Source organism: Poeciliopsis prolifica, unplaced genomic scaffold, assembly GCF_027474105.1.
Source record: "Poeciliopsis prolifica strain line A6 unplaced genomic scaffold, Auburn_PproV2 SCAFFOLD010, whole genome shotgun sequence".
NCBI lineage: Eukaryota > Metazoa > Chordata > Actinopteri > Cyprinodontiformes > Poeciliidae > Poeciliopsis > Poeciliopsis prolifica.
In genome coordinates, this window is record NW_026562385.1 from 9878991 (window position 1) to 9905885 (window position 26895).

At 41.8% G+C, this 26895-nt stretch overlaps 4 protein-coding genes and 1 non-coding gene across 5 annotated transcripts; 2 read left to right on the forward strand and 3 right to left on the reverse strand.

Annotated features, from left to right (window-relative positions):
• The first annotated feature begins 685 nt into the window (after positions 1 to 685).
• Positions 686 to 15720, forward strand: triobpb (TRIO and F-actin binding protein b). Its single transcript, XM_055035555.1, has 12 exons — positions 686 to 1114; positions 5307 to 5363; positions 5451 to 5519; positions 5619 to 5708; positions 5894 to 6003; positions 7254 to 7698; positions 8058 to 8298; positions 9437 to 9548; positions 11550 to 11709; positions 12041 to 12142; positions 14129 to 14215; positions 14420 to 15720. Exons 1-12 carry the CDS (start codon positions 1109 to 1111, stop codon positions 14579 to 14581), a joined length of 1641 nt encoding a protein of 546 aa, XP_054891530.1. The 5' UTR covers positions 686 to 1108; the 3' UTR covers positions 14582 to 15720.
• A 1021-nt stretch (positions 15721 to 16741) lies between these two features.
• Positions 16742 to 18009, forward strand: ndufa6 (NADH:ubiquinone oxidoreductase subunit A6). Its single transcript, XM_055035553.1, has 3 exons — positions 16742 to 16914; positions 17531 to 17646; positions 17791 to 18009. The coding sequence occupies exons 1-3, from the start codon at positions 16776 to 16778 to the stop codon at positions 17920 to 17922; spliced, it is 387 nt and encodes a 128-aa protein (XP_054891528.1). The 5' UTR covers positions 16742 to 16775; the 3' UTR covers positions 17923 to 18009.
• A 633-nt stretch (positions 18010 to 18642) lies between these two features.
• Positions 18643 to 19521, reverse strand: smdt1b (single-pass membrane protein with aspartate-rich tail 1b). The gene is made up of 3 exons (XM_055035546.1): positions 19316 to 19521; positions 18949 to 19090; positions 18643 to 18867 (listed from the first exon to the last, which is right to left on the reverse strand). Exons 1-2 carry the CDS (start codon positions 19457 to 19459, stop codon positions 18953 to 18955), a joined length of 282 nt encoding a protein of 93 aa, XP_054891521.1. The 5' UTR covers positions 19460 to 19521; the 3' UTR covers positions 18643 to 18867; positions 18949 to 18952.
• Positions 19522 to 20224: 703 nt separating this feature from the next.
• fam234b (family with sequence similarity 234 member B) lies at positions 20225 to 26714 on the reverse strand. The gene is made up of 13 exons (XM_055035475.1): positions 26122 to 26714; positions 24755 to 25261; positions 24367 to 24480; positions 24123 to 24290; positions 23349 to 23464; positions 23011 to 23161; positions 22786 to 22927; positions 22427 to 22621; positions 22212 to 22290; positions 21950 to 22117; positions 21762 to 21882; positions 21049 to 21263; positions 20225 to 20953 (listed from the first exon to the last, which is right to left on the reverse strand). Exons 1-13 carry the CDS (start codon positions 26174 to 26176, stop codon positions 20951 to 20953), a joined length of 2034 nt encoding a protein of 677 aa, XP_054891450.1. The 5' UTR covers positions 26177 to 26714; the 3' UTR covers positions 20225 to 20950.
• Positions 26588 to 26741, reverse strand: LOC129363947 (U12 minor spliceosomal RNA). The gene has a single exon (XR_008606366.1). It is a non-coding gene; the product is annotated as a U12 minor spliceosomal RNA (small nuclear RNA).
• Between the last annotated feature and the right edge of the window lie 154 nt (positions 26742 to 26895).

Genomic DNA, 26895 nt, shown 5'->3' on the forward strand with positions numbered 1-26895 from the left:
AATCATCACAGATCGGAAGAAATGCAGGTAGGCGCTACAGCCCGCATGTTGACAGTTAATGTCTGTGAGCCACCTCTGCTGAAGCATACAAACCGTTAAGTTTTTTTTTTTTTTGTCTTTTTGTCTATCTCTAATTGTTGTTATGCATAAAATAATCCTGCACATCATCTTTCTGCAATATTCACTCACGGTCTTACAAATTTGTATTTATTTTTAGAGTTAATTGCTACCATAAGTTCATGTTATGCTCCTGTTTAGCAGCTGTTTGTTGTGTGTCTGTAGGCCTTACCTACTCCCTACAGTCATTTCATAAGACTGGCTGAGTTTTGTCAGTTGTGGTCTGCTGGGGCATGTGTTGAAATTCCTGAAATGAAACCAGTAGCTACAGAGGGTGGATTTTAGAGGGGTGGGAGTGCCACTTCAATTCCAAGCGTAGGCTATCAGAAAAATGTGGCTTGGTCTGTTCTGTGTGTGTGAAAAGAAATGATTACTGATTTTCCTTATCAGGAAGATGTATAGTTGTTGTGAAGACTGCTAGTTGAAAACATTTTCTTGCAGTGATAATAGGTTTTTTTTTAGTAGACTTCATCTGGATGAAAACATTATTACAAGCCTGGGTCGCTCCCTCAAACACCCCCCGACCCACTCTAATCCATTTCTCACAGATACAACACTGGGGTCTGCGTGTTTTCTTAAACGAGCATTGCGGATCCGCCCAGGAAGTGGCAGACAGGGCAGAGACAGAGAGCAGCGAGTAACGACGCATTGAGCAGAAGGCAGGATCTCTTCCCCCCGCGTACCAGAAACTTTAGACATGGTTCCATCTGGGCTGGAGCGTTTCGTCCACATTTAGCGGGACAAATTCGCAACTTTCTCTCAGACCGCGGCCGGTACCGTCTTGAGAAGATTACGGCACTTTGGCCGGAGTTAGAAATGTGGATGAATGGCGGGGTATTATCTGAATTTGCCTAACGTGCGCGAGGCAGTAAGGAGCTCTCTGCACGAGACGCTTAGCTGAGACGAGAAAAGAAAGTTTTTCTCGTGAGGATTAAACACATTTCCGCTTTTATTTTTATTTATTTTTTTAAACTTTCTGGATCCTGTCATCATGACGGTAAGTTGTAAGCTCCTAAAACGAGGCTGTGCTTAAAGCAGTTTGTGTTTTGCTGTCTATCTTTCCTTCCTGAATTAATATAAATGAAATAAACGTTTGCTGTGACGTTAGCCGTGTTTAGCTAACTTTTATAAACCGTTGGTGCTCGTTTAGCTTCTTGTAGCTAGCTGCTGTTTCTGTTAAGCGTTGGTTTAACGCAAAGGGGTGTGTTCAAAGTTTATCGAACTGTTTTTTTTATTATTTGTTTTATGTTTTCTTACGGCTCAGTTTGAGTGGCGTGGGGCGAAATACTTTTAGGTTTCTTTTGCCTTTATTTACCGTCCGTTTGTTTACAGTAGAGTAGCAGGACGTTTCATTAGCCGTCAGCACGCACAGTCTGACAGGATTCACGACCAGCTGTGACACATGCTCCGTGTTTTCCTCTGGCCTTTAGGAGTGGGCGGTGGGCACTTCGTCCCTTCGCCGTTTCGTACCGCTATAGCTTTGAGCGTTACGAACTCAACAACTTCGTGTACGAAATGAAGCCGTCTGCCGCGGATCGTTTAAGATAGACACGCCAGTAAGAGTATGAACAGTCTTGTGGGTCAAAATCAAATCAAGAACTTATATAAGAAGCTAACAGTATCTTTGAAATCGAATATTTGTCGGTAAATTAGCATTGACATAGATCACAACCATTTCAAAGGAGTGACTCAAATCTGAATACTCATCAGAAACATATTCCCAATTCCCAGATGTTCCTTTGCAGCCCTGAACACGAAATCCAACATGGCGGCTGCATATTTAAATTCCGTAAATAAGTCTATTTCAATTTCTGACAGTATAATCATTATGAAGTGAATATATCATTTTGGTCTTGTAGAAACAGGAGAATAACTTTTTTGTGATTTGAAATAAATCCCACCTTCGTTTAGCTTTATACTTGTTTGGAAAATACAGTTTATGGAATGTGTTCCCAACTTTGGCAAGTCGCAGCAAGTATAAAAATTTGACAGTAAAACATCACACTTATCATCAGCCACCCTAAACAGGCGCCTCTCACAATAATACATTTTGATTTTGCTGAACGATGAATTGCCACTAAAGTTATTGCGATAAATTATAATAATGTTGTTTTGTTCCCAAGTAATAGAATGACAATGGCATAATAATGCAAAAAACACATAATCATTAAAGATCAATAAAGTTTAAATTCTAATGAATGTTTAACACTGGAACTGGAAGACATTTTCAGTATCCAAAGTTGATAGACAAAAACAACAGAAACAGCAAACCCCCAGAAAAAATGACATTTTTAGAAAATATACTATTAAATTACATTAATAAGCGACAAACTTGCTTGGTTGTGAATTAGCAAAGGGGCAAATTGACCTGGAAGTAAAACATGACAGGAATCATGTAAAAACAGCAGACCAACATAACAATTTAGTGAAATCCAGAATGATTGTTATGATGATCTGTTGTTTCACTATTACTATTACGTTTTCCACACAGTCATATGAACCCGATAAGCTGCTTTTTTAAAAAAAAACAGTTATCAAGATGTATTGGCTGTCCGGATAAACTGCAGTAATCCAGGAACTGTCATCACAATGAGCGTTCATTTGGATCCTCCTGTTCTCATTGTGCGCAGAGGTAACCTATTTAGCCGAGCCTTCAGGACAAAGTGACCGAAACAATACTCCTTTATAGTGACAGGATAGAGGGGTCAGGAAGAGTGCATGACGTCTCTGTAAGCTGGAGTTATGTTTCCGACCCGTTTTCCTCCTATGTGAGCAGAACCTGCATGCACATGACCACTGGAAGCACTGGGGTTATTCCTAAAATATGCTTCCTCCTCCATCTGCTTCCTGACTCGGCATATAGGCAAGTGTGGACTGGTCGTGAAATAAATTTATGATGAGCGTTGGCACGTCATGAGTCGCACCTGTTGGTAGTTTCACTTTATTGCTGAGAGAGAGAGAATGCGCACAAAAACATTTTAGTTTGTGTAGCTCAAGTTTCCTTTAGCATTTTTTGCCCTGCAGCCGTTTTGCTGCCATTGTGGCTCACTCAGAGTGTAGGAGTTGTCTAAAAAGTTCACAAATATTACCACAGCATATGATAATGAAGAAATCGTTGTATTTGTTCTGCTGTTTGCAGTCAAGTGGTAAAATTTGTTGAATGAAAGAAAATCAGTTGGCAAGGTGGTGCTGTAATGTGTAGGAATAGTAAAAGGAATTATGAACAAGAAATCTGATTCACAGATGATAAAACTCAGAAGTTAGTGCCTTACGTTTTCACATTTTGCCACAATACAGCTACAAACATTGGCGTACGCGTTCTTTAATTAAACTAACACAAACCAAAGCAAAATAGTGAACTGTTTTTTTTAATTTTATTATTATTATTTAACCAGTAAATAGGCCTGTGACGATAACCAATCTTTCCGTATGATAAATTGTCCCAGAAGTTTTTGTAATAATTTATATTGCGGTTGTTTTGAGACTATTTTTTGCGTAATAATGCTGGAATGCAATTTCAAAGGTCTAGTGAACATTTAACACTTGAACTGGAAAATATTTTAAATATCCAAAATAAATAAACGGAACAACAGAAACGACAAAGAAAATGAATTATGAAGTCTTCGTAAACAAAACTGAGACTAATGTGCCAGATTGAAGACTTTTGTCATCCAGTTTTTGGTAGAAAGAAAAAAAAATAAATCATGGAAATGGAAATAATTTTGTTTTAATTTACTATGTGATTAACTAACTTATTGCGACAGGCTAAAATGCTAAGAATGTAAAGCATAAACTTGTATCCAGATCTTGTTACTCTGATTCCTTTTAGTCAACTGACTAAAGACTTAATGATTGAAGAGGTCTGGTCTGATGAATATTCTTCTTTTCAATACTCTTTAGAACTAAGACAGTCTTTTGGGATATGTTTTTGTTAATTAGCTTTACACATCTAAAGTTCTTTTTCTTAATCATATCTGACCTTAAAGTTATCATGCAGAGTATCTGTCTGATCACAGATCCTTAGTTTGACTTGATCATTTTAACTGTGTCGTTTCATTGCGGTGATAACAATGTTTATGTGCATTGTTAGTTTTTCTCCACTACTAGTATTTGTCGATCAATAAATGTAGTTTTAGTCTCATCTGAGCAGATTTTGGCTTGATGACTTTTGAAAGTTGTGCTGGTTTTTATTTTGGGTATTGGAGTAAAAGAGGCTGAATTCAAAGTAATTATAGAATCCAATTGTTATTCATGTGAAATCCATGTATTATAACATTTCCACTTTATTAATCTGCACTTCTTTCTTTTGGGCCAAATAAATACACTAAAGTTAAAAAAGTGCTTTAAAAGTCTGAGGTTTGTGAATACCTGTGCGAGGCGCAGAGGGGGTAACAGCAGAAGGCCAAACAAATCGAACAAAACAGGAGACTAAAGTGACTAAAAATGAGTCGAAGTGTAACAAGATAAGCAGAGAGCCAGGAGTGTAAGCTCTGCAGAAAACGGCGTGAGTAATCCGATTAGATTTGAACTGAGGAATGTTTGAGAGCGATAAGGAGCACGATGAATGGATGTTACCTAATCTCAATCTGGGACCATCGCTGCTCTGAGGCCTCCTGCACACGTTTTCTCGTCCTGCGCTTTGGGGGTGGAAAGTAAAAGCTGAGGCTGCTGCGGCGCGCTGCAGCGGAGCAGCAGTGTGTTTAGTAAACAACACGCTGACGTGCAACCACTCAAGTGGAGCAGTGTGTGTGTGCGTGTCTGATTACAGTGCACGCTGTTTTTACTACCATGTTAAGTGCTAAAGGGACAGTTGGACAGGGACTATTTCTGATTAAAAGGTGATCTCCTCTCCTGGAAACTAGCTGGCGTCCTTTGTGGCTGCATAAGTCTGCAGCGTGGCACGCTATTATATTTTACAACAATAATGGGGTAAACCTGCGGAGGTGTGGACGCATAGAGCATGCACCATCCTTTGACATGGGCTTGTGTTTTTCTTTGTGTCATCCTCTCTCTTTCTTCTATTCCCTTTTTGTTTCCTTACGTGTGAAATCTACGCTGACTTGCTCTTTCAATGCGCGGCTGATCACATGAATGGCGCTGACACACAAAGGCGTCCGTGTTTCCTTCCTGTAAACTGCTGCGTTCAAATGAAGGGTAACGTAACTGACGCTCCGCCCTCCTGTTTGCAGCCCGACCTCTTGAACTTCAAAAAGGGATGGATGTCAAAACTGGACGACTGCGGAGAGGTGAGATAGCCCTCCTAGTCTCACTTTATTTTTCTTTTCTTGCTCTTTTTTTTTTTTTTTAACTTGGTTTACTTTTTCTGTCCTTAGTGGAAGAAGCACTGGTTTGTTTTGACAGACGCTGGGCTGAAATATTACAGAGACTCGACTGCAGAGGAGGCATGTCCTATTGTTCTTAGTCAAAAATGTTAGCAGTTAGCATGTTGGAGGAAATAAATGTGGCTTTGGTTTGACAAAGCGACTTGTTTCCCTGCACAGAAAGACGACCTGGATGGAGAAATTGACCTGAAATCTTGCCTGAAGGTGTCCGAGTTCAACGTGGAGAAGAACTATGGCTTTCAGATTCAGGTAAAAATCTTGTCGGTGGTCAAGCACTCTTTAAGACAGCATGCTACTGTTTTCTTCTTCCTCTTCAAACTGTCCTCATCAACTTTAACCACATCTTTCTTCCGTTTTCTACATTGCACCTCTTGTCCTGCTTGTCGTCTCCATCTCACCCGCATCGTTTACTTCTCGTCCCTGTCGTGCCGCAGACTCGCGAGGCTGTTTTCACTCTGTCGGCCATGACGGCCGGGATCAGACGGAACTGGATCGAAGTTTTAAAGAAATCTATCCGGCCGAGCAGCTCTCCTGACCTCACGCAGTAAGTTCAAGCAGATCCGGTGAATACGACATCTCATTTGTTTCAACTTTGGTTTGTGGTCATCATTTCTAATATTTCAAAAGGATGCAGTAAGTCAGAAGAGATAAAATAAGGCTACGAATGGGCAACATGGCCGAATTGACCAGTACATTTTGTGCAGTAAGCAATTATGACCTTTGGGGAATTCGGGTAAGAGGAGAGCTAGCTTTAAGACAAAGTTGTACAAAGTTTTGTTCGCTTTTGTGAGGTGATGCAGTGTTTAAATGTGAAATGGATGTATCTAAAGGCAGAACAGTCATAAAACTTGTTAGAGATGGATAAAAACTTAGTAAACAGCAACTGAATCTAAATGTACATTTGCATGCATATTCATGTGTTATGGCCTAAATCCAACTGAACTGAGTCCAACTCCACAATTAATCCTCTCTATCCTGTCAGACTGAGTTATTTTCAAAAAGGTTCAGGCAAAAATGTTATAACCAAGAAGACTTGCTGCTGAAATAGCAGCAAAAGTTGATTCTATATGTCGGAGGTATCAAACAAATTTTAATTTTGGGCCAAATAAAAAATCTCAATGTTCTTAAAGGGCCGGTTGTGTCAGAATGCATTGATAAAATCGATGAAACTTAAAATATCAATCAATAGCTGGTTGTTTCAGGATTCAATAAGTGTTTCTTAAAATTAAATAATATTAATCTATTCATGCTGATCAGTCCATCCAGGATGTAGTGACAGATTTTGTAGCTCTAAATTAGAAATATTTGTAAGGAAATCTTCCGATATTTGAGCTAATAGTATGATAAGTGTGAAGTTTTATCAATCGCTGTATCGGGCCTGGACTGTAACTTGACATCCAGTTAGGCTGAGGCAGCAGTAATGTAAACTCAATGTTTCTGGCCAATGTTGAGAAAACTGTAGTAAAAAAAAATGTGGGGATCTGCTGATTTTGTGTGAATTTTGCAGATTTGCGAAAAATTGGAGGAAATTATTGATGTAATTTGGGGTCTAGAGGGTCACATAAAAAAGCTACAGCGGGCCAGATTTGACCCCTGCGCTTTGAGTTTGACACCTGATATAAGTTATTGACTCATTAGCACAAATGCAAGATTGAAGGGGCATGAAAACCGATGCCTAGCATTATGCTTGTTGTATATGTGTTTTGCAATCAACCTTATTCTAAAAATTTAATATTCAAATTTTAAAAAAAATCAAAGGCTTAGTTCTTAGTTCTGTCATTTGTTTTTTATTAGATTACCCGACAACAACAGCGACAAGGAGAACTCCCATAAATGCTTCCCGCCGTCTTCTCGCCGCCCCTCATCGCGCCACGCCGACTCCCAGTCCGAGACCCCGAGCTCGGCCCATCCCGCCGAGCGAAGGTTCGACTACGTAGAACTGTCTCCTGTTCCCGCCTCCTCCTCCGCCCTGCTCCCATCCAGTCAGCGGGAAGCAGGGGAGGGGCAGGGCCGAGAGCACAGCCAATGGCAGGAGGAGAGGAGCATGAGCAGCCAATGGGAAGCCGTTCTGTCGCGGAAGGGCTCAGGGGTGGGATCGAACCAGAAGCCCCACCTGGATGACGAGATTGAGAGAAAGTGGTCCGAGTTGGAGCGAATGCCGCTAAAGGACATGAGCTCCTTGTCATCTCTGGGATCGCGGACGTCTAGCCAGTCGGCCAATGAGGCGCTGCAGAGGGAGGTAGTGTGTGGAGATGATTCTGTAATTTGCAAAGATACTAAAATGCAAATTAATCCTTCATCTGCGTCGATGAAGTAAAGCGATTCTTTTTCAACCGTTTTATGCTTTGTACAACTTTCTGACTTTTATGTTACTTTCAGGAGTATTTTCCAACTTGATTAGTGTGTCGATGTTCAAATACATTAATTTATGATTGGTCTCAGGAGTATTAATGTACTGATGTGGAAGATGCTTCTGAAAGCCAGTCTGCTCTGTTTTTGCGTGTTGTGATGTGCTCCTTGGCGTGAATATATATATATTTTTATGCATCCATCTGCTGTCAAATCAGCTGGCTTTACCTCCGTTTTCATCTCTCTCAGGTGGCGTCACTGAGGCATCAGCTGGAGAAATTTCAACAGGGGGGACGGGATGGGGGAAAGGGAGGAAGTGTGCGCGGCGACTGCGGCCCTGAGGCGGCGTGCAGCCGCAGCCTGGCGGCCATGGAGCGCGCTCACAGACACGCACTGGAGGAGCTGCAGAGGCAGCATGACCGCCAGATGAGGGAGCTGGAGACGGAGAAGGAGCGGCTGCTGCTGGAGGGGACTCGGGACACGGCGCGAGGTCAGTCCCTCGCTCGGTCAGGACGCTTCCAAGAGGACGCTGCCATGTTCACTACGGGCTCTGACTGTTTTAAAGGTTTATTTAGATGATAGTTAAATCACAACGATCAACTGGTCATCACAGTCAGGTAGAGATTGTAACATTTAATTGGATTAATTGCGATTATTGAAATAAGCGCCAACTAATTTAGTAATCAATGAATCGTCAACTAGAGCATACAGACTCAAAAAATACACATTCAGAGCAGTAATTAAGGCAAAACTGTACAAAATGTACATATTTTGCAATTAATGTGGAAAGAATGTTCCACTTTAAACTCCTTAAGTGGCATATATTTTATCTTCATCTGGGTCAAACTGTAAAAACCAAAATTTCCAATTGGAACACTTTCAACTATCAATTTATTAATTAGTAAGGAATCTATAACTCATCAAGCATACACAAAAGGGATGTAATGTTATTGCATTTTTGGCAAAAAAAGAAATAAATTGCTATTTAAAATGGAAATTAAACATTTGCTTATTTCTATCTTTAACATATTCCTAACATTGTTATCAGCTAACTCCCTGACCTTTGCAGACACGTGGTAGATTTATTATTTTGGACTTTCAAAGAAGAAGAGAGTTAAATGCAAATGTTAATCAACGCATTTTGGATTTATTTGTAAAGCTACTATCCGTTTCCAACTTTTACATGCATCCCTTCCCCAACACAGCTAAATTCCCTCCTTGGCAGTCTTGTAATTGATTCAGACGTCGTGAAAATGAAAAGTTTGAAAAAATTGGACTTGGTCTCCAAGAAAAGAGCATCCCATTAAAACACAATAAAGTTAGTAGTTGTAAAGTGACGTGAAAACGCTCAAGAGGCTTGAAAAGGTTTTCAAGGCTCTGGACATGAGACACTTTGCAGGCTGAAACGACATCTACAGCAGAAAGCAAGAGCATAAAAATACGAGTAAAATGTCTCAGAGGAAAGCATGCAACATTTCTGTTTAAAATAAAGCCATGTAAGATCACTAGCCTCAAACTGTTGAGTCTAAATCATGGTGAAAGATTTGGTCAGTGTTGCTCTAGCTCATGACAAAAGGTCTCTGTCATGTGGCGTTCTAGCGAATGTTGAGTCTGTATTTGTGTTTCAGTGATGGAGGCTTTGAAGAAGAAACACAAAGAGGAGCTGGAGAGAGAGGTGGAGAAGGTCAGGAGGCTGAGCAGCGGGAAGTTGGACTCCCTCACTCTGCAGACTCAACAACAGTAAGACACTTGAATTAACTCCGGCCAGCAGAACATTAACACCCATTTTTCCACTATAAAAATAATAGTTTTTGTTATGTCTAATTTCTGCAGAACGAGATCATGAATCTATCTGGAAAAATATCCAGTTGCAGTTTTTGGTAGTTGTGCTTTGGGGGCTGAATTGGTGGCGAGCGTGACTCTCCCTTCTCGTTTTAAAGAAATCGATTAGTGAAACAGCCGCTGGACGCTGCTGGGCTCCAAAGGAATGCAGAAACATTTGGTCATGGATGAGTTTCTCCTAACTGTCTTCATGAAGAGCGTTCAGTAGCGGTTTCTGCATTTTTACAGCTAATCTGTTGTAACTGCTGGCCATTTTCAGCTTGTGCAGGCTCTTCCTCTTTTGAGGTTATTGGGTGCAAGATGCAAAGAAGCTTTACGTCTAATACAGGAAATGCTTGTGGGACAGAGAAAGAGTGTTGCTGCTCTTTTGTAACGCTTTCTTTTGATGCGCAGATCTGACTGCAAGGTATAGTGTTAACCAGTTTGTAGATCAGAAGTAGGTACGACATGGAGTCATGATTGGGTGAATAATTAATACAATTGATGCCAAAAAAAGGTTTGTTAATACTGCTATTTATTGCTGTGGCAATAATAATAATAATAGTAATAATAATAATAATAATAATAATACCAAAACAACAAAAATAAATAAATAAAGTTCTCAAAAAAACAGGAAAATAGAAAACAAACAAAACACTTGTCAGTGACACTTCAAAACCTAATAGAGTCCTCAAGAGGTCCAAAAATGAAGGGAGAATAGTTATTTTCCCTTTTTAATACTCCTTAGAGTCTGTTCAGTTCCTATATGGAAAGTGTAGTTCTGTTTCCTACCACCAGATGGTGGGTGGGTAGCTCGCCATCTTCCGTCATCCAATGTATCCGTGAAGGGATCCGGAAGAATAAAAAAAAAACTTACCTAAAAGGCCAGCAAACACACATTAAGTTCATATATAAATTTTATATTTATATAAAACAAATACATACTTGCTATGTTTTGACAATTTCATTATAATAAGGAAAAAATCCTTTTAAAAAGTGCACTTCATAATTCAAGTTCAAAGTTTCTTAATTGACATAATTAGCAGTCATTGCAAACAACTAATATTGAATCAAAATCAATCAATTTAAAAATGTGATTGATCAAAGTAGCTACAACAAATCATGTTGGATACCAGACTTCATTGCTGCACCAGCATAGAAAACAACACCAACAAAGAAATTATGAAAAATAATCAAATCTAAAGTTAAAAGGGAAACCTTTAAGTATTAAAGGGGTAGTCTTTAATTTGGCTGAAACAGTGTGACTTGTCATTAAGTAAATAATTCATAAATAGACTAAATGATGTGGCCACTGATTGTCGAGTTGGTAGCTAATGCTAATTGGCGGAGCGTAGCAAAAGTAACGGCCTACTGTAAATGACTGTTATTTACTCACCGTCGAGTAACGGATTGTCTGAGGAGGTGGATGCAATGGTAACTTGTTCAATTCAGGAAGGTGTTCCAGCTGTTAATGGGCGAATATTGCAATGGGAGGGAATGTTAGCGGCGCTATTATTGCAGATACAATACGTCAAGTCAGATCGTATTTAACAACTCACCAGAAATCTTCAAAGTTGAGTTTAGATTAAATGAGTGATGAGTCGATTTATAACTTCAAGTTGTTTTATCAACAACGGACGCGACAACCAACAGTGAGCAGCAGCCAACCCGGAAACACACATGACAATGAACTTAAAGGGATGGGCTTAAAGGGAAGGTGATTGGGTCATGTCGGTCACATGGGTTACACTTTACTCATTGATGGGTTTAGTGGAGTCTCTCAGAAAGCAGGATTTTGGCTCATATTTAAACATAACGTCTTACTTAATAAAACGTTATGTTTCCCATGTGTATACTAGATGAGTAGCTTTACATTTTCAAATTTTTTTTTTTTTAAATTCCTCTTCCTCGCCGCTGCAGGGCCGAGACGCTGGCCTTGCAGAGAGAGCTGGCCGGTCTGTCGGAGCGCTACTCTCAGAAGTGTCTGGAGCTGAACAAAGCGGAGCAGAGAAACGCCGAGAGAGAAAGGGAAGTCAGTCACAGAGAGAGAGACATGGAGCAGCTGAAGAAAGAAAACGTGGTGAGTGAGCAGCTCGGCGTGCGAAAGCGATCAGCCGTACAGCGACGCTGAAAATAGCCGACCCTTCATTTGTGAAAAGCCGAAACGCAAAGAGGAAAACTTCTAGCACGGAGCAATGTGATGCAATAATGGTCATGCTACTTGAACAAATCTGTTTTTTATGGAATAGTTCATACCATGTATGATACATGGTTTTCAAACTGTTTCATTCTGTCTACTTTGAGGATGTCCTTCGGATTCGTAAAAAGTCTTAAATTGACGTATCTAAACTTCCGTCCTTTAAAATGTCTTACATGTTTGTGTTGAAAACCTGACCGGGCGTTTTCTTCAGGAGTTAAAGGGCCGCTTGACGGACGAAATGAGCCGAACGCGATCCGCCCTCCCAGACAGAGGCTCGGAGGACGACAAAGACAAGACGTCCTGCGAGCTGCAGGTACTGTTGTTTTGGAAACTGAAAGTGGACTGCTTTCTGTGTGCATCCCCCTCACACTTCCAGTCAAACTCTTCATGTGGTCTGCAGGTGTGAAAATGCGCAAACCTTTCAAACGCCTTGCAAACGCTTCTGCTTTAGCTTTGCGTTTTGTGGGTGAACGTCACAGACGGGGCTTTCTGTGTGGCTTTAAGTTGCTCTAAAAGGAGTTTTGAATCGTCTTCCCTGACCAGTCCCTATTCGTTTTGTTTTACTCTCCAGCATCTGTGTTGGATTGAGCTTCGCTTCTTTCCTCCCAAACAATTTTTTTTTTTTTTTTTTTTGTCGTTCTTTGTCAGAGAGACAGTTTGTATAAGACAGAGAAAAATTTGATACAATTAGCTACAGCTGGGTGAAAAAGCTTTAAAAAACTGAATCTATTTTCCCTCTCACTTTCCTTTCTAAAAAGAGAAATGACACAAAAGTAGATTTTACTTCAACTGTTAGTTGTGTGAGTTGTACATCTATGGGAGTTTAAGTTATTTTATGAAATAAAGATGCAATTTTACTGGAACAACTTAAAATTGTGGAAGTATTTTTTTTTTAGTAAGACAAACATTTGATAATTTGTTGTTTTTGTCTTAGAGTTTTCATACTTCATTCTCCTAATATCAAGACTGTATTCTGCTAATATTAAGACTTTATTCGTATATTATTTCATATGACTTTATGCTTGTATTACTATGAGTGCATTCTTGTAATATCATGACTGCATTTTAGTCAAGAAAAAAATAACTAATCTTTGCCTGGCCTTAATCAGGACGTCTTTTCTTTGTTAATCATAGAATTGACCTGAATTCAAAGTCCAGATACACAGAAGCTGTAAAACACGCTTGTCAAAAAAGATGGCCGCCCTGGGTGTGCTGACGTCACTTTGAACTGTGGAAACATAAGAAGTGCTTCAGCGGAGAAATTCCAAATTTTCCCAAAATGACATTTTCAAAAAGCATCAATAAAATTGATGAATCGCTCAGCCCTACAACTACTTGTTCCACACTGTTTAGAAAGAAAAGTGCTTTAAATGTGAACATCCAGGTTTTAAATTAATAACACTCATGCTGGTTAATTTTTGTAAACTTCTAACCAGAACTGTTCTGTTTTTTCCTGTCCGTTTCTTTTGGGGGGGAAGGGGTTGTTTGTAGAAAAAAAATAAATATAATCCTTTCTGTCTTCCAGATTCTAAAAAGAGAAATGACACAAAAGTAGATTTTACTTCAACTGTTAGTTGTGTGAGTTGTACATCTATGGGAGTTTAAGTTATTTATGAAATAAAGATGCAATTTTACTGGAACAACTTAAAATTGTGGAAGTATTTTTTTTTAGTAAGACAAAACATTTGATAATTTGTTGTTTTTGTCTTAGAGTTTTCATACTTCATTCTCCTAATATCAAGACTGTATTCTGCTAATATTAAGACTTTATTCGTATATTATTTCATATGACTTTATGCTTGTATTACTATGAGTGCATTCTTGTAATATCATGACTGCATTTTAGTCAAGAAAAAAAATAACTAATCTTTGCCTGGCCTTAATCAGGACGTCTTTTCTTTGTTAATCATAGAATTGACCTGAATTCAAAGTCCAGATACACAGAAGCTGTAAACACGCTTGTCAAAAAAGATGGCCGCCCTGGGTGCTGACGTCACTTTGAACTGTGGAAACATAAGAAGTGCTTCAGCGGAGAAATTCCAAATTTTCCCAAAATGACATTTTCAAAAAGCATCAATAAAATTGATGAATCGCTCAGCCCTACAACTACTTGTTCCACACTGTTTAGAAAGAAAAGTGCTTTAAATGTGAACATCCAGGTTTTAAATTAATAACACTCATGCTGGTTAATTTTTGTAAACTTCTAACCAGAACTGTTCTGTTTTTTCCTGTCCGTTTCTTTTGGGGGGGAAGGGGTTGTTTGTAGAAAAAAATAAATATAATCCTTTCTGTCTTCCAGATTCTCCTCAGAATGAAAGATAACGAGATAGAGTATCTGCACAAGGAGATCAGCTGTCTCAGGAACGAGCTTCAGTTTCTAAACATGGTACTGTCACTTGATTTACCTCTGAAAAATACTCCACAGTGTTAAACTTGACGCAGACATCGAACCGCTCAGACAGAGGAACCCTGTAATTTAAAAAGCACAGCTCTGTTTTTTGTTTTTTGTGGATCTGATGCTTCGCTGTCGCAGCCTGAGGCCTCTCTGAAGATGACGCCATTTCTTTCTCCTCTGCTCATTGTTGTGCAGGAAAAGCAGCTGGCCTGTGAGAAATATGCAGAGGTGCACGAAGAGCTGAACGGGATGAAGGGCCGCACGGAGCGCGAGATTCAGAGTCTGAAGGAGCACCTGAGGCTGGCCATGGCCGCCCTGCAGGAGGGGCAGAAGCTGGGCAACAGCCTGGACCACTGACTAGCCGCCGGGCTGGAGCCGGACCGTTATCCAGGCAAAGGACGGAACTCTTTAGAGTCTTTTGTTTTTGTTTTCATTAATACTTCAACCTTTCTTTGTTCCCAGACTTTAGTTTTTCAGCCTGCAGGGCGGCTGGATCCAAAGGAAATACCCGTGCGGGACTTTTACGGGCGTGCGTCGGAACGCGAACGCGTCTTTCAAGCCGATTTGCCAACGAGTCGTTTTGTCGGCTTCATTACACTGGGCCTTAATTTGTATTCAAAAAAACAACATTCAAGAAAAAAAAATTAAAAGTGCACTTTTCACTTTTGGTTTTGCTCTTGAGAGTGCTAGCTTGTATCGATGTGCATTTGGTCTTACAACTGGAATATTTAGTCGTCCTCTGTAGATGGTTTGTACCGTCTTCATTTTGAAAGCAGAGGTCAGACTCTTACTGTTTTTTTTCTTTCCTGTTTTTGCGAAGGTGGTGCACTTTCTCAAGAAACAAGAGCTTTTTCATATTTGCTGTTATTTTTATTCCTGTTTAGTTTGTAAAAGCGAGTTTCTGGAGAACACATTGGGATTCTGATGTGGGAAAAAAAAAAAAAGCAATTTCTAACTCTGGCAGACTAAATGGGAGAATTTGATTTGATTGTTGAGGAAAACTCAGGCTTCTCCACACAAAAAAGTTGACTGTAATCTAATTTCCACAAAATATTTATAAGCCATGGTGGAGAAATCGCAAACTTTTCTGTCTCCGTTTATCATTTATGAGCATTTTCTGCTTTGTGCCACCACTGCAACAAATAGCAGGTGTTGCATCAATGAGCCATTTATTATTATTTTTTATGAATATGTATATGCTTTTCTTATTGAAAAGAACTGTTGTGAAAAGAGCAACTACCTACTTTTTGAAAGCAATTTCTTATTTAAAGCCTCCATGGTTTTTGTAAATCATGATCGGTTTTGGAATCAATAAAGTTGCTTCTACAGAAATCCATGAAAGCGTTGCAATTTTTTTTAAAAAAGTGCCTTCCAAAAGTGTTCACCTTTTCCCAACTTTCTTTTATTTCCTTGGCATTTTATGGTATAGCCTAGAGCAAAAAGTACTTCAAAATTGTAAAGTGAAAGGAAAAAAAATTCTACCTTTTTTGTCCCTGTATTTTTGCAAATAAAAATCTAAAATGTTTTGTGTTGCGTTCAGCCGCCTTCGTTCTGATGAGCCTAAATAAAACACGACCCTGAAACGCGCCGACTTCAGGGTGAAATGTGGAAACGTCATGCTGTGGAAATGCTTCTCCAAGTAAGAGTACAAATGCAACGAGTTGCCACTGTCGTTATTTATTGAACCAAATCAAAAAAAGCAAAACTGTTAAAGTTCACGCTACGAACCACAAATCGTTGCAATGCCTTGTAGTAGCTTTTTCTGTATTTTCTGCCCAGTTTTCTCTGTTTTTAAGTCCTACCCCAGAAACTTCAACTGAACTTAAAGGTCCAGACTTTGACAAGGCCATTGATGGTTTCCTTTGTCAACTTGGATATTGTAGCTTTTATATTTGTTTGTGAAAAGCGTCTTCTTTTGGATAGATGGGCTTACGGTTGACTTTACAAAAGGTTAGTGGAGGATTTTGCAGATGACTTAAGATCCCGGGCTGTGAATAAGTCTTAACCATCACCTGTCCTCCTCCATGTCTTTGCACTAAACTTGTGCTTGGTTTTTGCCAAATATCAGTATTATCGTCAAACATCTCTACTTTAGTCTCATCAAAGTAGGGATACATAATATGTCAGCGTTAATATTGGTATTAATAACAGTAAAACTGGAGCCAAAGCTAACCTGACATTCAATTAACTTTTTTTTTAACCACACTGAGTAACAAAAGTCTTTCAGTACTTCCTGGTATGATGCATTACCATTTTTTGATAATAATCCTCTGCTGTGACAAATGACGCAGGGAATAAATGTTTTTCCGAGAACCTTTTGAGTATCCAAGTCATTTGTTTTAATAAATACAAATTATTTACACAGTAGTGGGGAGTTTCATAACGAAAATGACTTTTATTCGTCTTCTGTTTTCCAATGAAAGTCTTTTCCAATTCATCTCGACGGTCAACAAGCCGTGTCTTGTATTGAGCCTGTCTGACCACTAGAGGGCAGCTGCGCTCTTTTCTTCAACCTCTGAAAGCGGAAACGCCTTCAACATCAGCAACTGTCATGGCGTCCACGGCGGCGACTCGAACTGCAGCTGGTGCTGCCAAAGTGGTGAAACCCATTCTCAGTCGGGACCTGGGCGAGGCGAAGCGCAGGGTTCGGGAGCTGTACCGGGCCTGGTACCGTGAGGTGCCCAATACAGGTACGTGGGCCGCGTCGCGGAGGCTGGAAGCCGGTGGCGACGGCGGCAGCGTCAAGGTCGTTCCTCTGGTTAACTGGACCGAAACTAGGACGGGGTGTTTTCTAGAGCTTTGGGGAGACGTCTTATTTAAATCTGAGTAAGCAAGAGCTGCAGGCTACAGGCATGTGCTACTTACAGGCATAATATATTGTTAAATCAATAGAAAGTGAAAATTTGCACGCATAAAAATGAACAAAGCAAACATAATAAACTGTGCGGCATAAAACCTGCCGTCAGCTGTTACACACCATCTCCACGGTGATACACGGTGGCAGCATCATACTGTGGAGATTGTTTTTGTCAGCCAAAAGCTTGTTGGAGCCTATAGCAGGACGTAAAGGCCCAGTATTATATATCCTCCAGGCACAAAGTGCCATTTTATAGAATAAATAAATGTTCCATCAAGTTGTTTATATGGCTTACATTTTGACTTCCTGATTTAATGCCTTGAAAATGGGCCTCTGTCTCTTTAAAATCTACTTTTTTAATTTTTTTAGTAATGACTTTGATTCTTTTGTTGATTACAGTATCCTGACGTCATTTCCTTGTAATAAAGCTGAACTCTGTGTGTCTGCAGTGGTGATGTTTCAGCTGGACATCACGACTCGCCAGGGCAGAGACAAAGTGCGGGAGATGTTCGACAAGAACAAACACGTCACGGACCCCCGTGTCATCGACATGCTGGTCATCAAGGTAAATAAATGTGACAAGACGCTTGCTTCACCAACCCAACACGCTCCTACTGTGTGCGGTCTTGACTCGAGGGTCGATGTCGGTGACGTTTGAGTCGGGTGCGGATGTTCGTCGCTTTGAACTGTCTCTTGTTCTCAACCGCAGGGTAAAATGGAACTGGAAGAAACCATCCACGTCTGGAAGCAGAAGACCCACGTGATGCGTTATTTCCACGAGTCCGAAGAGCCTCGAGCGACAGACTTCCTGTCCAAATTCTACAAAGGACACGACCCTTGAACTGTGTAGCTGACCTCTGACCCGTCTTTGCCCGTTTCCAGTGTGAAAGATGTTCCCCTTTGTTGTAAATACACACTTTAAGTCTAACATGCTTCCACCTGTTTTGTTTCAGACTTGATGAGAGTCGAATGAGATCCAGTTAAAGGGTTGCTTTGCTCTTGTGATCAAAATTTGTGCGTTCCAGGGTTGCACCAATAGATTGGCCCCATTTCCTTAATTTTGTGTGATCAGCTGATACTTGCAGGAGAAACCGATCTCTTCCACCTTCCCAAAGGTTTGAAAATCTGTGTAAAACTGGCGTCTGGCAAAATGAACTTTTTGAAGATGAGTAAAAGACCAGAAAACGTGGTGCACCGCTAATGCAGAATATTTGTATAGATGTCTCTAAGCAAGTTGAAGAGAAACGAGTTGACCTGATTTAAGGACTACTCAGATTTTCCCATTGATTATTGAGAAGAGTAAAAATAATTGATATTTTGATTATTCAATTAAATACCTGTTCTTCTTGGTTGATAACTCACTACTAGTTGGAGTACAAACTTCCTTTTTGAAAGTAGCATTGGTCCAAAATGGACAACTTTTCTTTTTTTTTTTAATCCTCTAAAAAGGCAAACGTTCCAACATTACCAAGTGTTACAGCTTAAAAACTGGCACTTGAATGAAGACCAACGATTGGGCAGGCCTAAAGCTATAACCTAGAGGAAATAAATATGGAGTTGATTGCCTCGATTTCTCTTTTTATTAAGACTCTTGTAGTGCACGCAAATACAGTACGATAGGAAAACAAAGCGGCAGTGTGGTGTGCGTCAAATGGGAGCAAAAACCCTGAAAGGAGTGCAGGCGGAGGTGATGTAGGGGGTCACGGCAACAGGACCTCCGGGAAGGCATTTCCTCTACGTTGGTGATGATCACTGACCCTTGGTGTTGATTGAAAGCGTCCATCACCTGCAGAGAAAATGAGACGCCAGAGGTCAACCTGGGGGACTTCGCAGAGCAGAACAGCAGCAGAGAGGAACCCAGGGTCACCTGGTCAGTCGTCGTCGTCGTCGTCCTCGGGAACAAATATGTCGTGCTCCTCCAGCAGCGCCGCGAAGCTCTTGCTGATCTGAGTCCCCACATACAAGAAGGGAATCACGACCAGAGCGATCCGGAAAAGGCCGAAGGGGGTCTGCCGCACGAGCCCCACCACGAAAACACTCTCATTAGTTTAAATGGCAGCTGTGAGACAGACTTCATTACAGACTCGTTCCTCCCTTCACAGGAGTCACAGTTGACTCTCTCTCTCTCTCTCTCTCTCTCTCTCTCTTTTCCTGCTGTGTTCATTTCATAACCTGGCTTCTTTCTGTCACCGCACGCCATGTTCTCAACAACAACACGCTGCTCTCGCTCTCACCTTCCTGGGTTTGGGCAGAAGGGCGCCGCTTGACGTGCACACGGCCGTCCGGCTCGGCGTCACCACGGAGGGGCCCGGCGGTGAGAGGGGCCCGTTCCCGACAGCCGACAGCCTGAGCAGGCGGCCGAGTACAGCCGAGGCCATGTTCACAGCTGCTTGACAGGTGACGCCGCAGCAATGCGGAAAAGACGGACTGGGAAAAAAAAAAAAACAATGAAAAAAAAATGGTTCTGCAGATTCGCTTTGCAACAACGCCATCTGGTGTCGAGAGGCTAGAACTGCACCCTCCTGTTTAACAACATATGAAGTTTAAGCCGTGACAGCTTCTAAGAATAGATTCACTACACCGAATGTTTCATTTTTAACTGAGGAATATTTAGAAGTGACGCTAAATGGAGCAACATTTAATAAAACTAGACTTCAATCGACTCAAGCTTCCTTATTTTCTGTCTCCAGAATCTGCTTGCTCTGAGTGAGTCCTGCTTTCTCTCCCCTAATACTTTATACTCTTCTTTAGTAATTCATTTCATGTTTACATTTGATCTCAACTCCATTCATGTTGTAAGATAATAATGCTCCTATATGAGAGAAACTTCTGGGTTTTACGTCTGGCATTCAGGAACTTTGTACAAGACCTTTCAACCCTATAAATCTTTAAAAACAACAAAAAAACCCAACAGAATCTCTCTTAAACAGTCACAAAAACAAATAGTAAATGTACTTTTGCATGTCCAAAAACAACTTTGCAACAAATTTGACTTCCTGCTTTAAGTCTCTTTCAGCTGCTATCAGCTCCTTTTATGCTTCTACTCTGCAGATATTTGGTGTCTTTCCCTATTATTTCCCAAATTCATTTTCAGAAGTCCATGTCTTTTGCTATTAAAAAATAAATAAATAAATAGCCACAAGTAAATTTCAGTACCACTTTTATTCGGTGTGCCGTTTCCAAGCATACAGAATTTGATGTTTGTTGCTAAATACACCGTAGCAACGCGCATACAAGAAGTATCTTATCAGTCACCGGAATGTCAGGAATTTTTGTCCCCTCGGGCTTCCAGATAACAGCCTCCACTTTGCGTAGGAACAAGTAGCTTAACTGTGCGTACAGTTTGGGTTGACTTCCAATTGCGTTGCGTAAAAACCCCCTAGCTTATTCCAGCATGTAATAAAACATCCCTCAATTGTACCATCCTTAGAAAATAGATAAAAGAAAATAAATAATATGCCTTAATAAATATTTACACCCTCCCGCTAGTATAACTTGGTGTTGAAAATCAGGCAAATGACAGAAGCTGCATGACAACAAGTTATTGGTGGACGTGAACAATAAATGTGGAAGACCTATGTACAGAATGTCAGTGCATTCAAATGTTCTGGAAGCAAAAATATCAAGTTTTAAATACAGAACATAGTTGTTCTGCTTCCGTGAAATGAACATTAAGAGGAAAATAATTTAATTCAGACATTAAAAACAAAACAAATCAACTTAAAGAAACATTTGATACAGAAAAGAAAGATTCACAGTAACGTAGAACTTCTTGTCGGAGCTAACAGAATGTAAACAGCTTTCAATGCTTTGTGACCCTTTAGTGCAGAAGAAGAAGTGATGACGACTCATGACGTTCCAGCGCTATATCACTGCACACACACAAAATAAAAAGCATTCAGTTATCACTCTGTCGGTTCGTAGATGAAAATGTTACAAAAACAAAGTATTAGTACAGCAAAGTTACCTGAGGCTTGAAGGAGAGGCGCCTGAAAAACGCGGCAGCGACTTTCCCAGCCGCCTCGGTTTCCTGGTTTTCGCCCAGCGGGACGATTTGTCCCGACCTGATGGCGGCTCTGAGGCTGGTGCTGTCCACTATCTGGGCGCTGGTCTCCGAGCCGGTCGTGGGCCGGGAGGACACGGTGATGTAGGTGGCGTCTTTCAGGTACTCCAGGTAGCTCACTGTCAGAGAGAGCGATGGATGTCGCACTGGAAACGTTTCTGCTAAACTATTTCAACGTGCCGGTCCACGTTCTCAACCAATAAAAGTAGACACGAGAGTGAATTGTGAAGCAAAACTCGGTTAAATTGGATGGAAGGAATTTTTTTTTTTTTTTGAAAAGCAGCTTTTCCAAGTCTTGTCAATTTTTCTCAGATCTGAACTTTGACTGGACCGTTCTGACTTGGTTAAGTGCTTTATTCAAACAAATGTGGTTTAAATTGATATTTAAACCACTTTTTTTCTAAAGGTTATGTAATATTTGCAGCTCAAAGTCAGTCTTATTTAGTTAGGCTGAGGACAAAAATGCCTCTTTGGGCTGTAAATCTTGCTGCTATAATGTGAAAAGCAAAAAGATTTTAAATGGAGCATAAATACTAATACAAACTTGCAAATGATTTCATTTCAAAACATTGGCATAAAGATGAAGCAAAGTGGAGAAGTAACTCTGTTTGTCTCACCTGCAGATGTGACCGCTGTGTCTGTGGTGCTGCTGAGCTGCAGCAGCGCCGCAGGATGCGCCGGATGCAGCAGGAAGAGCTTCCTGATGAGCGGCTCCGCTGCAGCAACGCCCGGCGCCATCTGGACACAGTTCGGCACAAGTCACGCATGACGTTTTTAATCGCTCGGTCTCAGGCCGCAGACTCACCGTCGTCCTGGGAACGTTCCTCTGCGCTCTGATTGGCTCGCTGGCCCAGAACAGAAAGACCGATTGGCCGGTCGAGGTCGAGATGGCGGACGCTTCCAAAACGAGACGAGGGCACACAAACTCAGCCTTCCAGAGGGGCGTCCCGCTCGCCCCGCTGATGATCAGCGCCTAGCGGACGAAACTGCGAGTCTGAGTCGAAGTGCGTTCGCGCGAAAAACAAAATGTCTGACGTCACCAAAGAGTCGGAGAAGCAGATATTTACCGTCATGACGCCGTTTGCCGAATGCTGGACAAAAAGGTCCAAGACTCCATCGCTGTTGAAGTGACCCAAAGCTGGCTTGCTGTGGGGAAACATTTTTTCTCTTATTACATTCATACTATTCAACACATTGACTTCATATATGAAACTGTAAGATTCAATAACGCCATAATAATTTGCATTGACAGAAGCTTTCGTCCGTTTCACGCTGCTCAGACCTGTGAATGGAAGCGTTGCTGAAAGTCCACTGCTTGTGCAAGTCGCGCTGTCTGAGCACGGACAGCGTGCTGGCGCCGTAGAACAACACCCAGTCGCTCCTGGTCGAGTTCAGGTTGGAGACCGCGTCCAGACTGTTGCGGTTGTTCCCAAAACCGGCCACTAGGGGGAGCAGGAACTCCACGCGCTCTGATCCACTAAGAAGAAGAAAAAGAAAAAAGAAACAAAGAAAAAGAAAAAGGACGCAGCAAAAAGTGAGATCCCTCCATTATCTCGAACATGGATTATGGTGCATTGAGGCCGTTGTAGATCTTTTACATTATTTTTTCCCAGGAGAAGAAGAAATAAACGAAGGTCGTACCTGTAAATGGAGATAAAGGGGGAGGAAGTGGCGTTCTTCATGTTCTCCCAGCTCATATCCTTCCTCAAAACAAAACGCGTTTCGGGCATTTTGGCCAACGCCCGAACGTAGATGTCTTGCAAGGAGATGGCCTGGACGTTACCTGGAGACGTGAGTCGCAAACGAACTCGATCAGTTTCAGGCGTTTTTCGCTGCGGTTGAGCGTCCGGCCTCGCTCTGCCTCACCCAGTCCAAACAGGATGTAGTGCGCTCCTTGCTGGGTCTCATGCAGCAACGGACCGATGAGCTTCCCTTGACCTTTAAGGCTGAAGGGGACGGGACGTCCGATTTTCTTTCCCGTCTGTCCGGAGATCAAAGTCAGCGATAAATCCAAAGTCTGAAAGCGAACGTTAGAAACGCACGTCAACACAGAAATGAGTCGAACACAAATCCGGGTCCGTTTCGCTGTACGATGTGTAAGAATCGGGGGAAACGGACACGGAGAAACCTTTTAGAGTTGCACTCATTTTTTAAATGAAATGAAAGCTGAACGTGAAAAAGTCCAACAGTTGGAATGTTTTTACCTCATCAGCAGGTAGAGTAGCGAGAAGCAGGTCTGGGACGGAGTCACCCTGGATGTCAGGAAGCAACACAGCCTGGGATTCAATGTTTCTAAGGCCGACCGACCACAACTTCCTCCCTAAAGGGAGAACAAAACAAGAAAAAAAACCATCTTTGATCACATAGTAGGAGCTCAAGCTATTTCTATTTATTAAATAAATAAATAGAAATATTTAGATCTCAGTAATTAAATAAGAATTTTCAGATTTTCTGATCTTCAATTGTCTGCAGAATCCTTTAATAAAATTTTAAATGCTAAAGACAAATTATATCTTCCTTCAAAGATGAACAACCACTGAGCATAAAATTAATTTCCATGTTCCACAATTCATATGGCATGTATATTTATGTCTTGTTCTCCACTGCACGTTTTTTTATCTTAAAGTTATGTGGGGAGGATGGAAAAAAACGTGAGGAGAGGAAATGACTTCAAAATGAAAGCACGAATATAAAATTTAACAAGTTGAAGAATTCTTAAGTTGAAAACCAAAACCTCGACACAGACGTCGAAGTTTATCCAACTGAAAGTCTACAAAGCAGCCGAACAAATTCCAGTTGCAGAATTTAGATGGAAAATACAATTTAGGGGACGCCAAGTTTGCTAGACGTCTTCAATGTAGCAAAAACACTAAGCTGAAACGTCGCTGAACTGTTAGCGCATTAGCCACATTAGGAGAAGTCAAACAATGTAGTTTGTGAGACTCAGAAAGGTGATTCGTCACGAAGGCGATCCTAACCCGTGGCGCCGTCGACCGCCATGAGGTTGGACTTTCCGATAACGAGGCAAACGGGCGACGGCTGCGTGCTCAGCTGCAGACCGCACTGGAGGAACATGACGGGCTCGTTCAGGACTTCCCTCCACAGCACCCGGCCGCTGGCGGCGCAGACGGCCACCGCGCTGTAAACTGGAACAATGAAATCCTCTTAGAGGGGGTGGGGGGGGATAACATAAACCCAAAACACCCTTTTCGCAGAGCTCACCTTTGCTCCGTTGCGTTGCATGCGTGCCGTTGGCCCATTCGGTCACACCCAAAAGCACGTCCTCCACCAAATCGCCGTCAACGTCCCATAGAGCCAGCGCGGGCGGAGTGACGCCTGGACGGTAACCCGGGAGAAATGTTAGACAACTCCTGCTAAATCCACCAGATGCTTTTATTTTATTTGAAGCATCTGGAGTGGATTCAGAGAAAAACAAACCATAATCATAAGTGACTAAATATAAAAAGGAGACATGGCTGTCTAGACAGGAGGACTCCTCAGTAAGTCTTAAGTGCTGCTTTGGGGGTTTATTTTGCCCTGATTTGCCGACCTGCTAATAGGCGTTTGTGTATGTTTGACTGTAAACTGCAGATTTCTGAGTCATCCATACCCCCTGCGTCTCCCAGCGCTCGTTCCCACCGCAGCTTCTTCTCCAGCTCTGCCTTCTGGCAGGGGACCAGGAACGCACACAGCAGCACAATCAACATGGCGCAGGCAAGAGGCACCAGGAAAAACGCGCTCCGGATCGCATTTTTCGCTCTCTTCCTCTTCTCCTCTGCCTCGGAGCTGTGAGGGCCCAGCCCGGCGGCCCCAGACGGCCCGGCTCCTCCTCCTCGGTCCTCCCCGTTCCCCAGGTCGTCTCGGCTCCTTCTGGGCTTGCCGGAAACCCGGTCCGTCCACAGGTCGTCGTCTTCCTCCTCCTCGTCCTCGTCGTCCCGCGCCCCGTCGAGCCTTCCCAACCTCCCGTTGCGCGGCTTGGAGGAGGCCGGGGCCAGGCAGCCGTCCCTGCCCAGGCCGTTTCTGGGGTAGTTGAGCACGAGGTCATCCTCTTCGCTCTCGTCGTCGCTGTCTGCCTGGGTGAGCGGGTCGTACTCGCCCAGCTCTGAGCCCTTCTTCCCTGCAGGAACAAGAACAGAACTGGATCTGTTGCTATGACAACACAGAGTCCTCATAAAACCAAGGAAGTATGCTGTTACCATGGCCACTCGTACAATGCGAGCAGATGTTAGTATGTCATACATTATAACTGATTGGATATTGCATTGAGAATTGATCAAAGTTTTCTTTTTAATTTTCTTACTAGGCAGCTTCTGCAGTTATTTCCACTATCTCACTGGGAGTGGAGAAGGAATGTTTGGAATTAGCACATTCAGGTGCAGAAACTCAGCTTTTTTCCAAATTGCAGGAAGTGGTCTGTCATTCACCATCATGCAAATTCTGTTCATTTTTAGCATTATTGGCATATTTGTTTATTTCTCGAGTCTATGTTTGACTTTAGACACTTTGTTTATGATGATGAAGAAGCTAAACATAGTCTGAAACTGTCATGGAGCCATTGCACAATAATAACAAAAACGACAATAAAATTGTATTGAATGAATGTTAATTACATATATATATATTTTCCATTTATTTTCTTTTGTAGCACACCGTTTGTAAAACACCATCTTCTTCATCCTCTGCCTTATTTTCCATCTGCAGGTTTTTAGCCGGGTAAACATTAGCTTACATTAGCTCGCTGTCGGCTAAACGTAGGACTGAAGAATAAACTGGTTTCCGCCATATGTAGCATCGTCATTATTCACAAAAATGTGATGATGCCGACCAGTTTGCGCCTCACAAAACCAGCGAATGAACCAACACATTGTAATTAAACGCACCAAACCGTTCGTGGCGCTGCCATTAGCGACCTTTCGCGTTCTCTCTTTTTCTCCGTCCCTCGGTGAAATAAGGAGGGATAACTGTCGCAAAGCTCACCTGGCAGTTTGAGGGCGCGGGACAGCGCTGCAGCCATTGTTTCTCCTCTCGACATCGACCAGAGCAGCGAGGACGACGAGCGAGCGCAGGAACCAACCAGCTGTGCTCAAGATGCATTCTGGGAGTTGGAGTTTTCCCCCTGAGGCTGGGGTGGCGCGTGTTGTCCTGCAAATAACCCAGGGGAACGTAAGGCAGACTGTTTGTGTAATTTGTGGGGCGTTTTCCATTCAAATTATATAACTGAACAATGATAATCATTTTAGAGTTATTACAAAATCCATGTAAAAAATACAATCATATTTGTGCTCATTTCCCCCTTTGAAATCAGAAAACTAAATTTGTTATCAAACAGCTATATTATGGGACTTGTCATTCTTGCAAAATGAGATATAGGAGTTGGTATAAGAAACATAAAACCTGTAAAACTTAATTTCAATTGCTTGTTCTTTTCGTATGGATTGGGGTCGGGGAAGGTCCTGGTCCCGCAAGGCATCTCGCGAAGTAAGCGAGTCACCTAAACAGGCAGACCTATGCCCTTTCAAAAATTCCTCTCGTATTGTGAACGAGGATACGGGCGTCACCCCGCATCGTTATTTTCCTTACTCATCAGTTTAAGGCATAACCAAAGGTACGTCGATTAGCGGCTCTAGTCATCTTGACATGGCGTTCTCAGTCACGGTGCCAAATGAAGGTGACCGACTGGAAAGTAATTATGTTTGCTCTAATATATTACAATAGTTGAAGTAATATTATTGAAAAAAAACTGTCCTCTGA

Bases quoted from the DNA above. Each gene is read 5' to 3' on its own strand.
- ndufa6 (XM_055035553.1), top strand. From the start codon at position 16,776: ATGGCGTCCACGGCGGCGACTCGAACTGCAGCTGGTGCTGCCAAAGTG. The intron at 16,915-17,530 runs GTACGTGGGCCG...GTGTGTCTGCAG, and splicing joins CCGTGAGGTGCCCAATACAG to TGGTGATGTTTCAGCTGGAC. The intron at 17,647-17,790 runs GTAAATAAATGT...TCTCAACCGCAG, and splicing joins TCGACATGCTGGTCATCAAG to GGTAAAATGGAACTGGAAGA.
- triobpb (XM_055035555.1), top strand. The intron at 7,699-8,057 runs GTAGTGTGTGGA...CATCTCTCTCAG, and splicing joins ATGAGGCGCTGCAGAGGGAG to GTGGCGTCACTGAGGCATCA. The intron at 12,143-14,128 runs GTACTGTTGTTT...TCTGTCTTCCAG, and splicing joins AGACGTCCTGCGAGCTGCAG to ATTCTCCTCAGAATGAAAGA.
- fam234b (XM_055035475.1), bottom strand. From the start codon at position 26,176: ATGTCGAGAGGAGAAACAATGGCTGCAGCGCTGTCCCGCGCCCTCAAA. The intron at 24,481-24,754 runs GTATGGATGACT...GTTACCGTCCAG, and splicing joins AGCGCTGGGAGACGCAGGGG to GCGTCACTCCGCCCGCGCTG. The intron at 21,883-21,949 runs GTGAGTCTGCGG...AACTGTGTCCAG, and splicing joins GGAACGTTCCCAGGACGACG to ATGGCGCCGGGCGTTGCTGC.
- smdt1b (XM_055035546.1), bottom strand. From the start codon at position 19,459: ATGGCCTCGGCTGTACTCGGCCGCCTGCTCAGGCTGTCGGCTGTCGGG. The intron at 19,091-19,315 runs GTGAGAGCGAGA...CTCGTGCGGCAG, and splicing joins TTCTGCCCAAACCCAGGAAG to ACCCCCTTCGGCCTTTTCCG.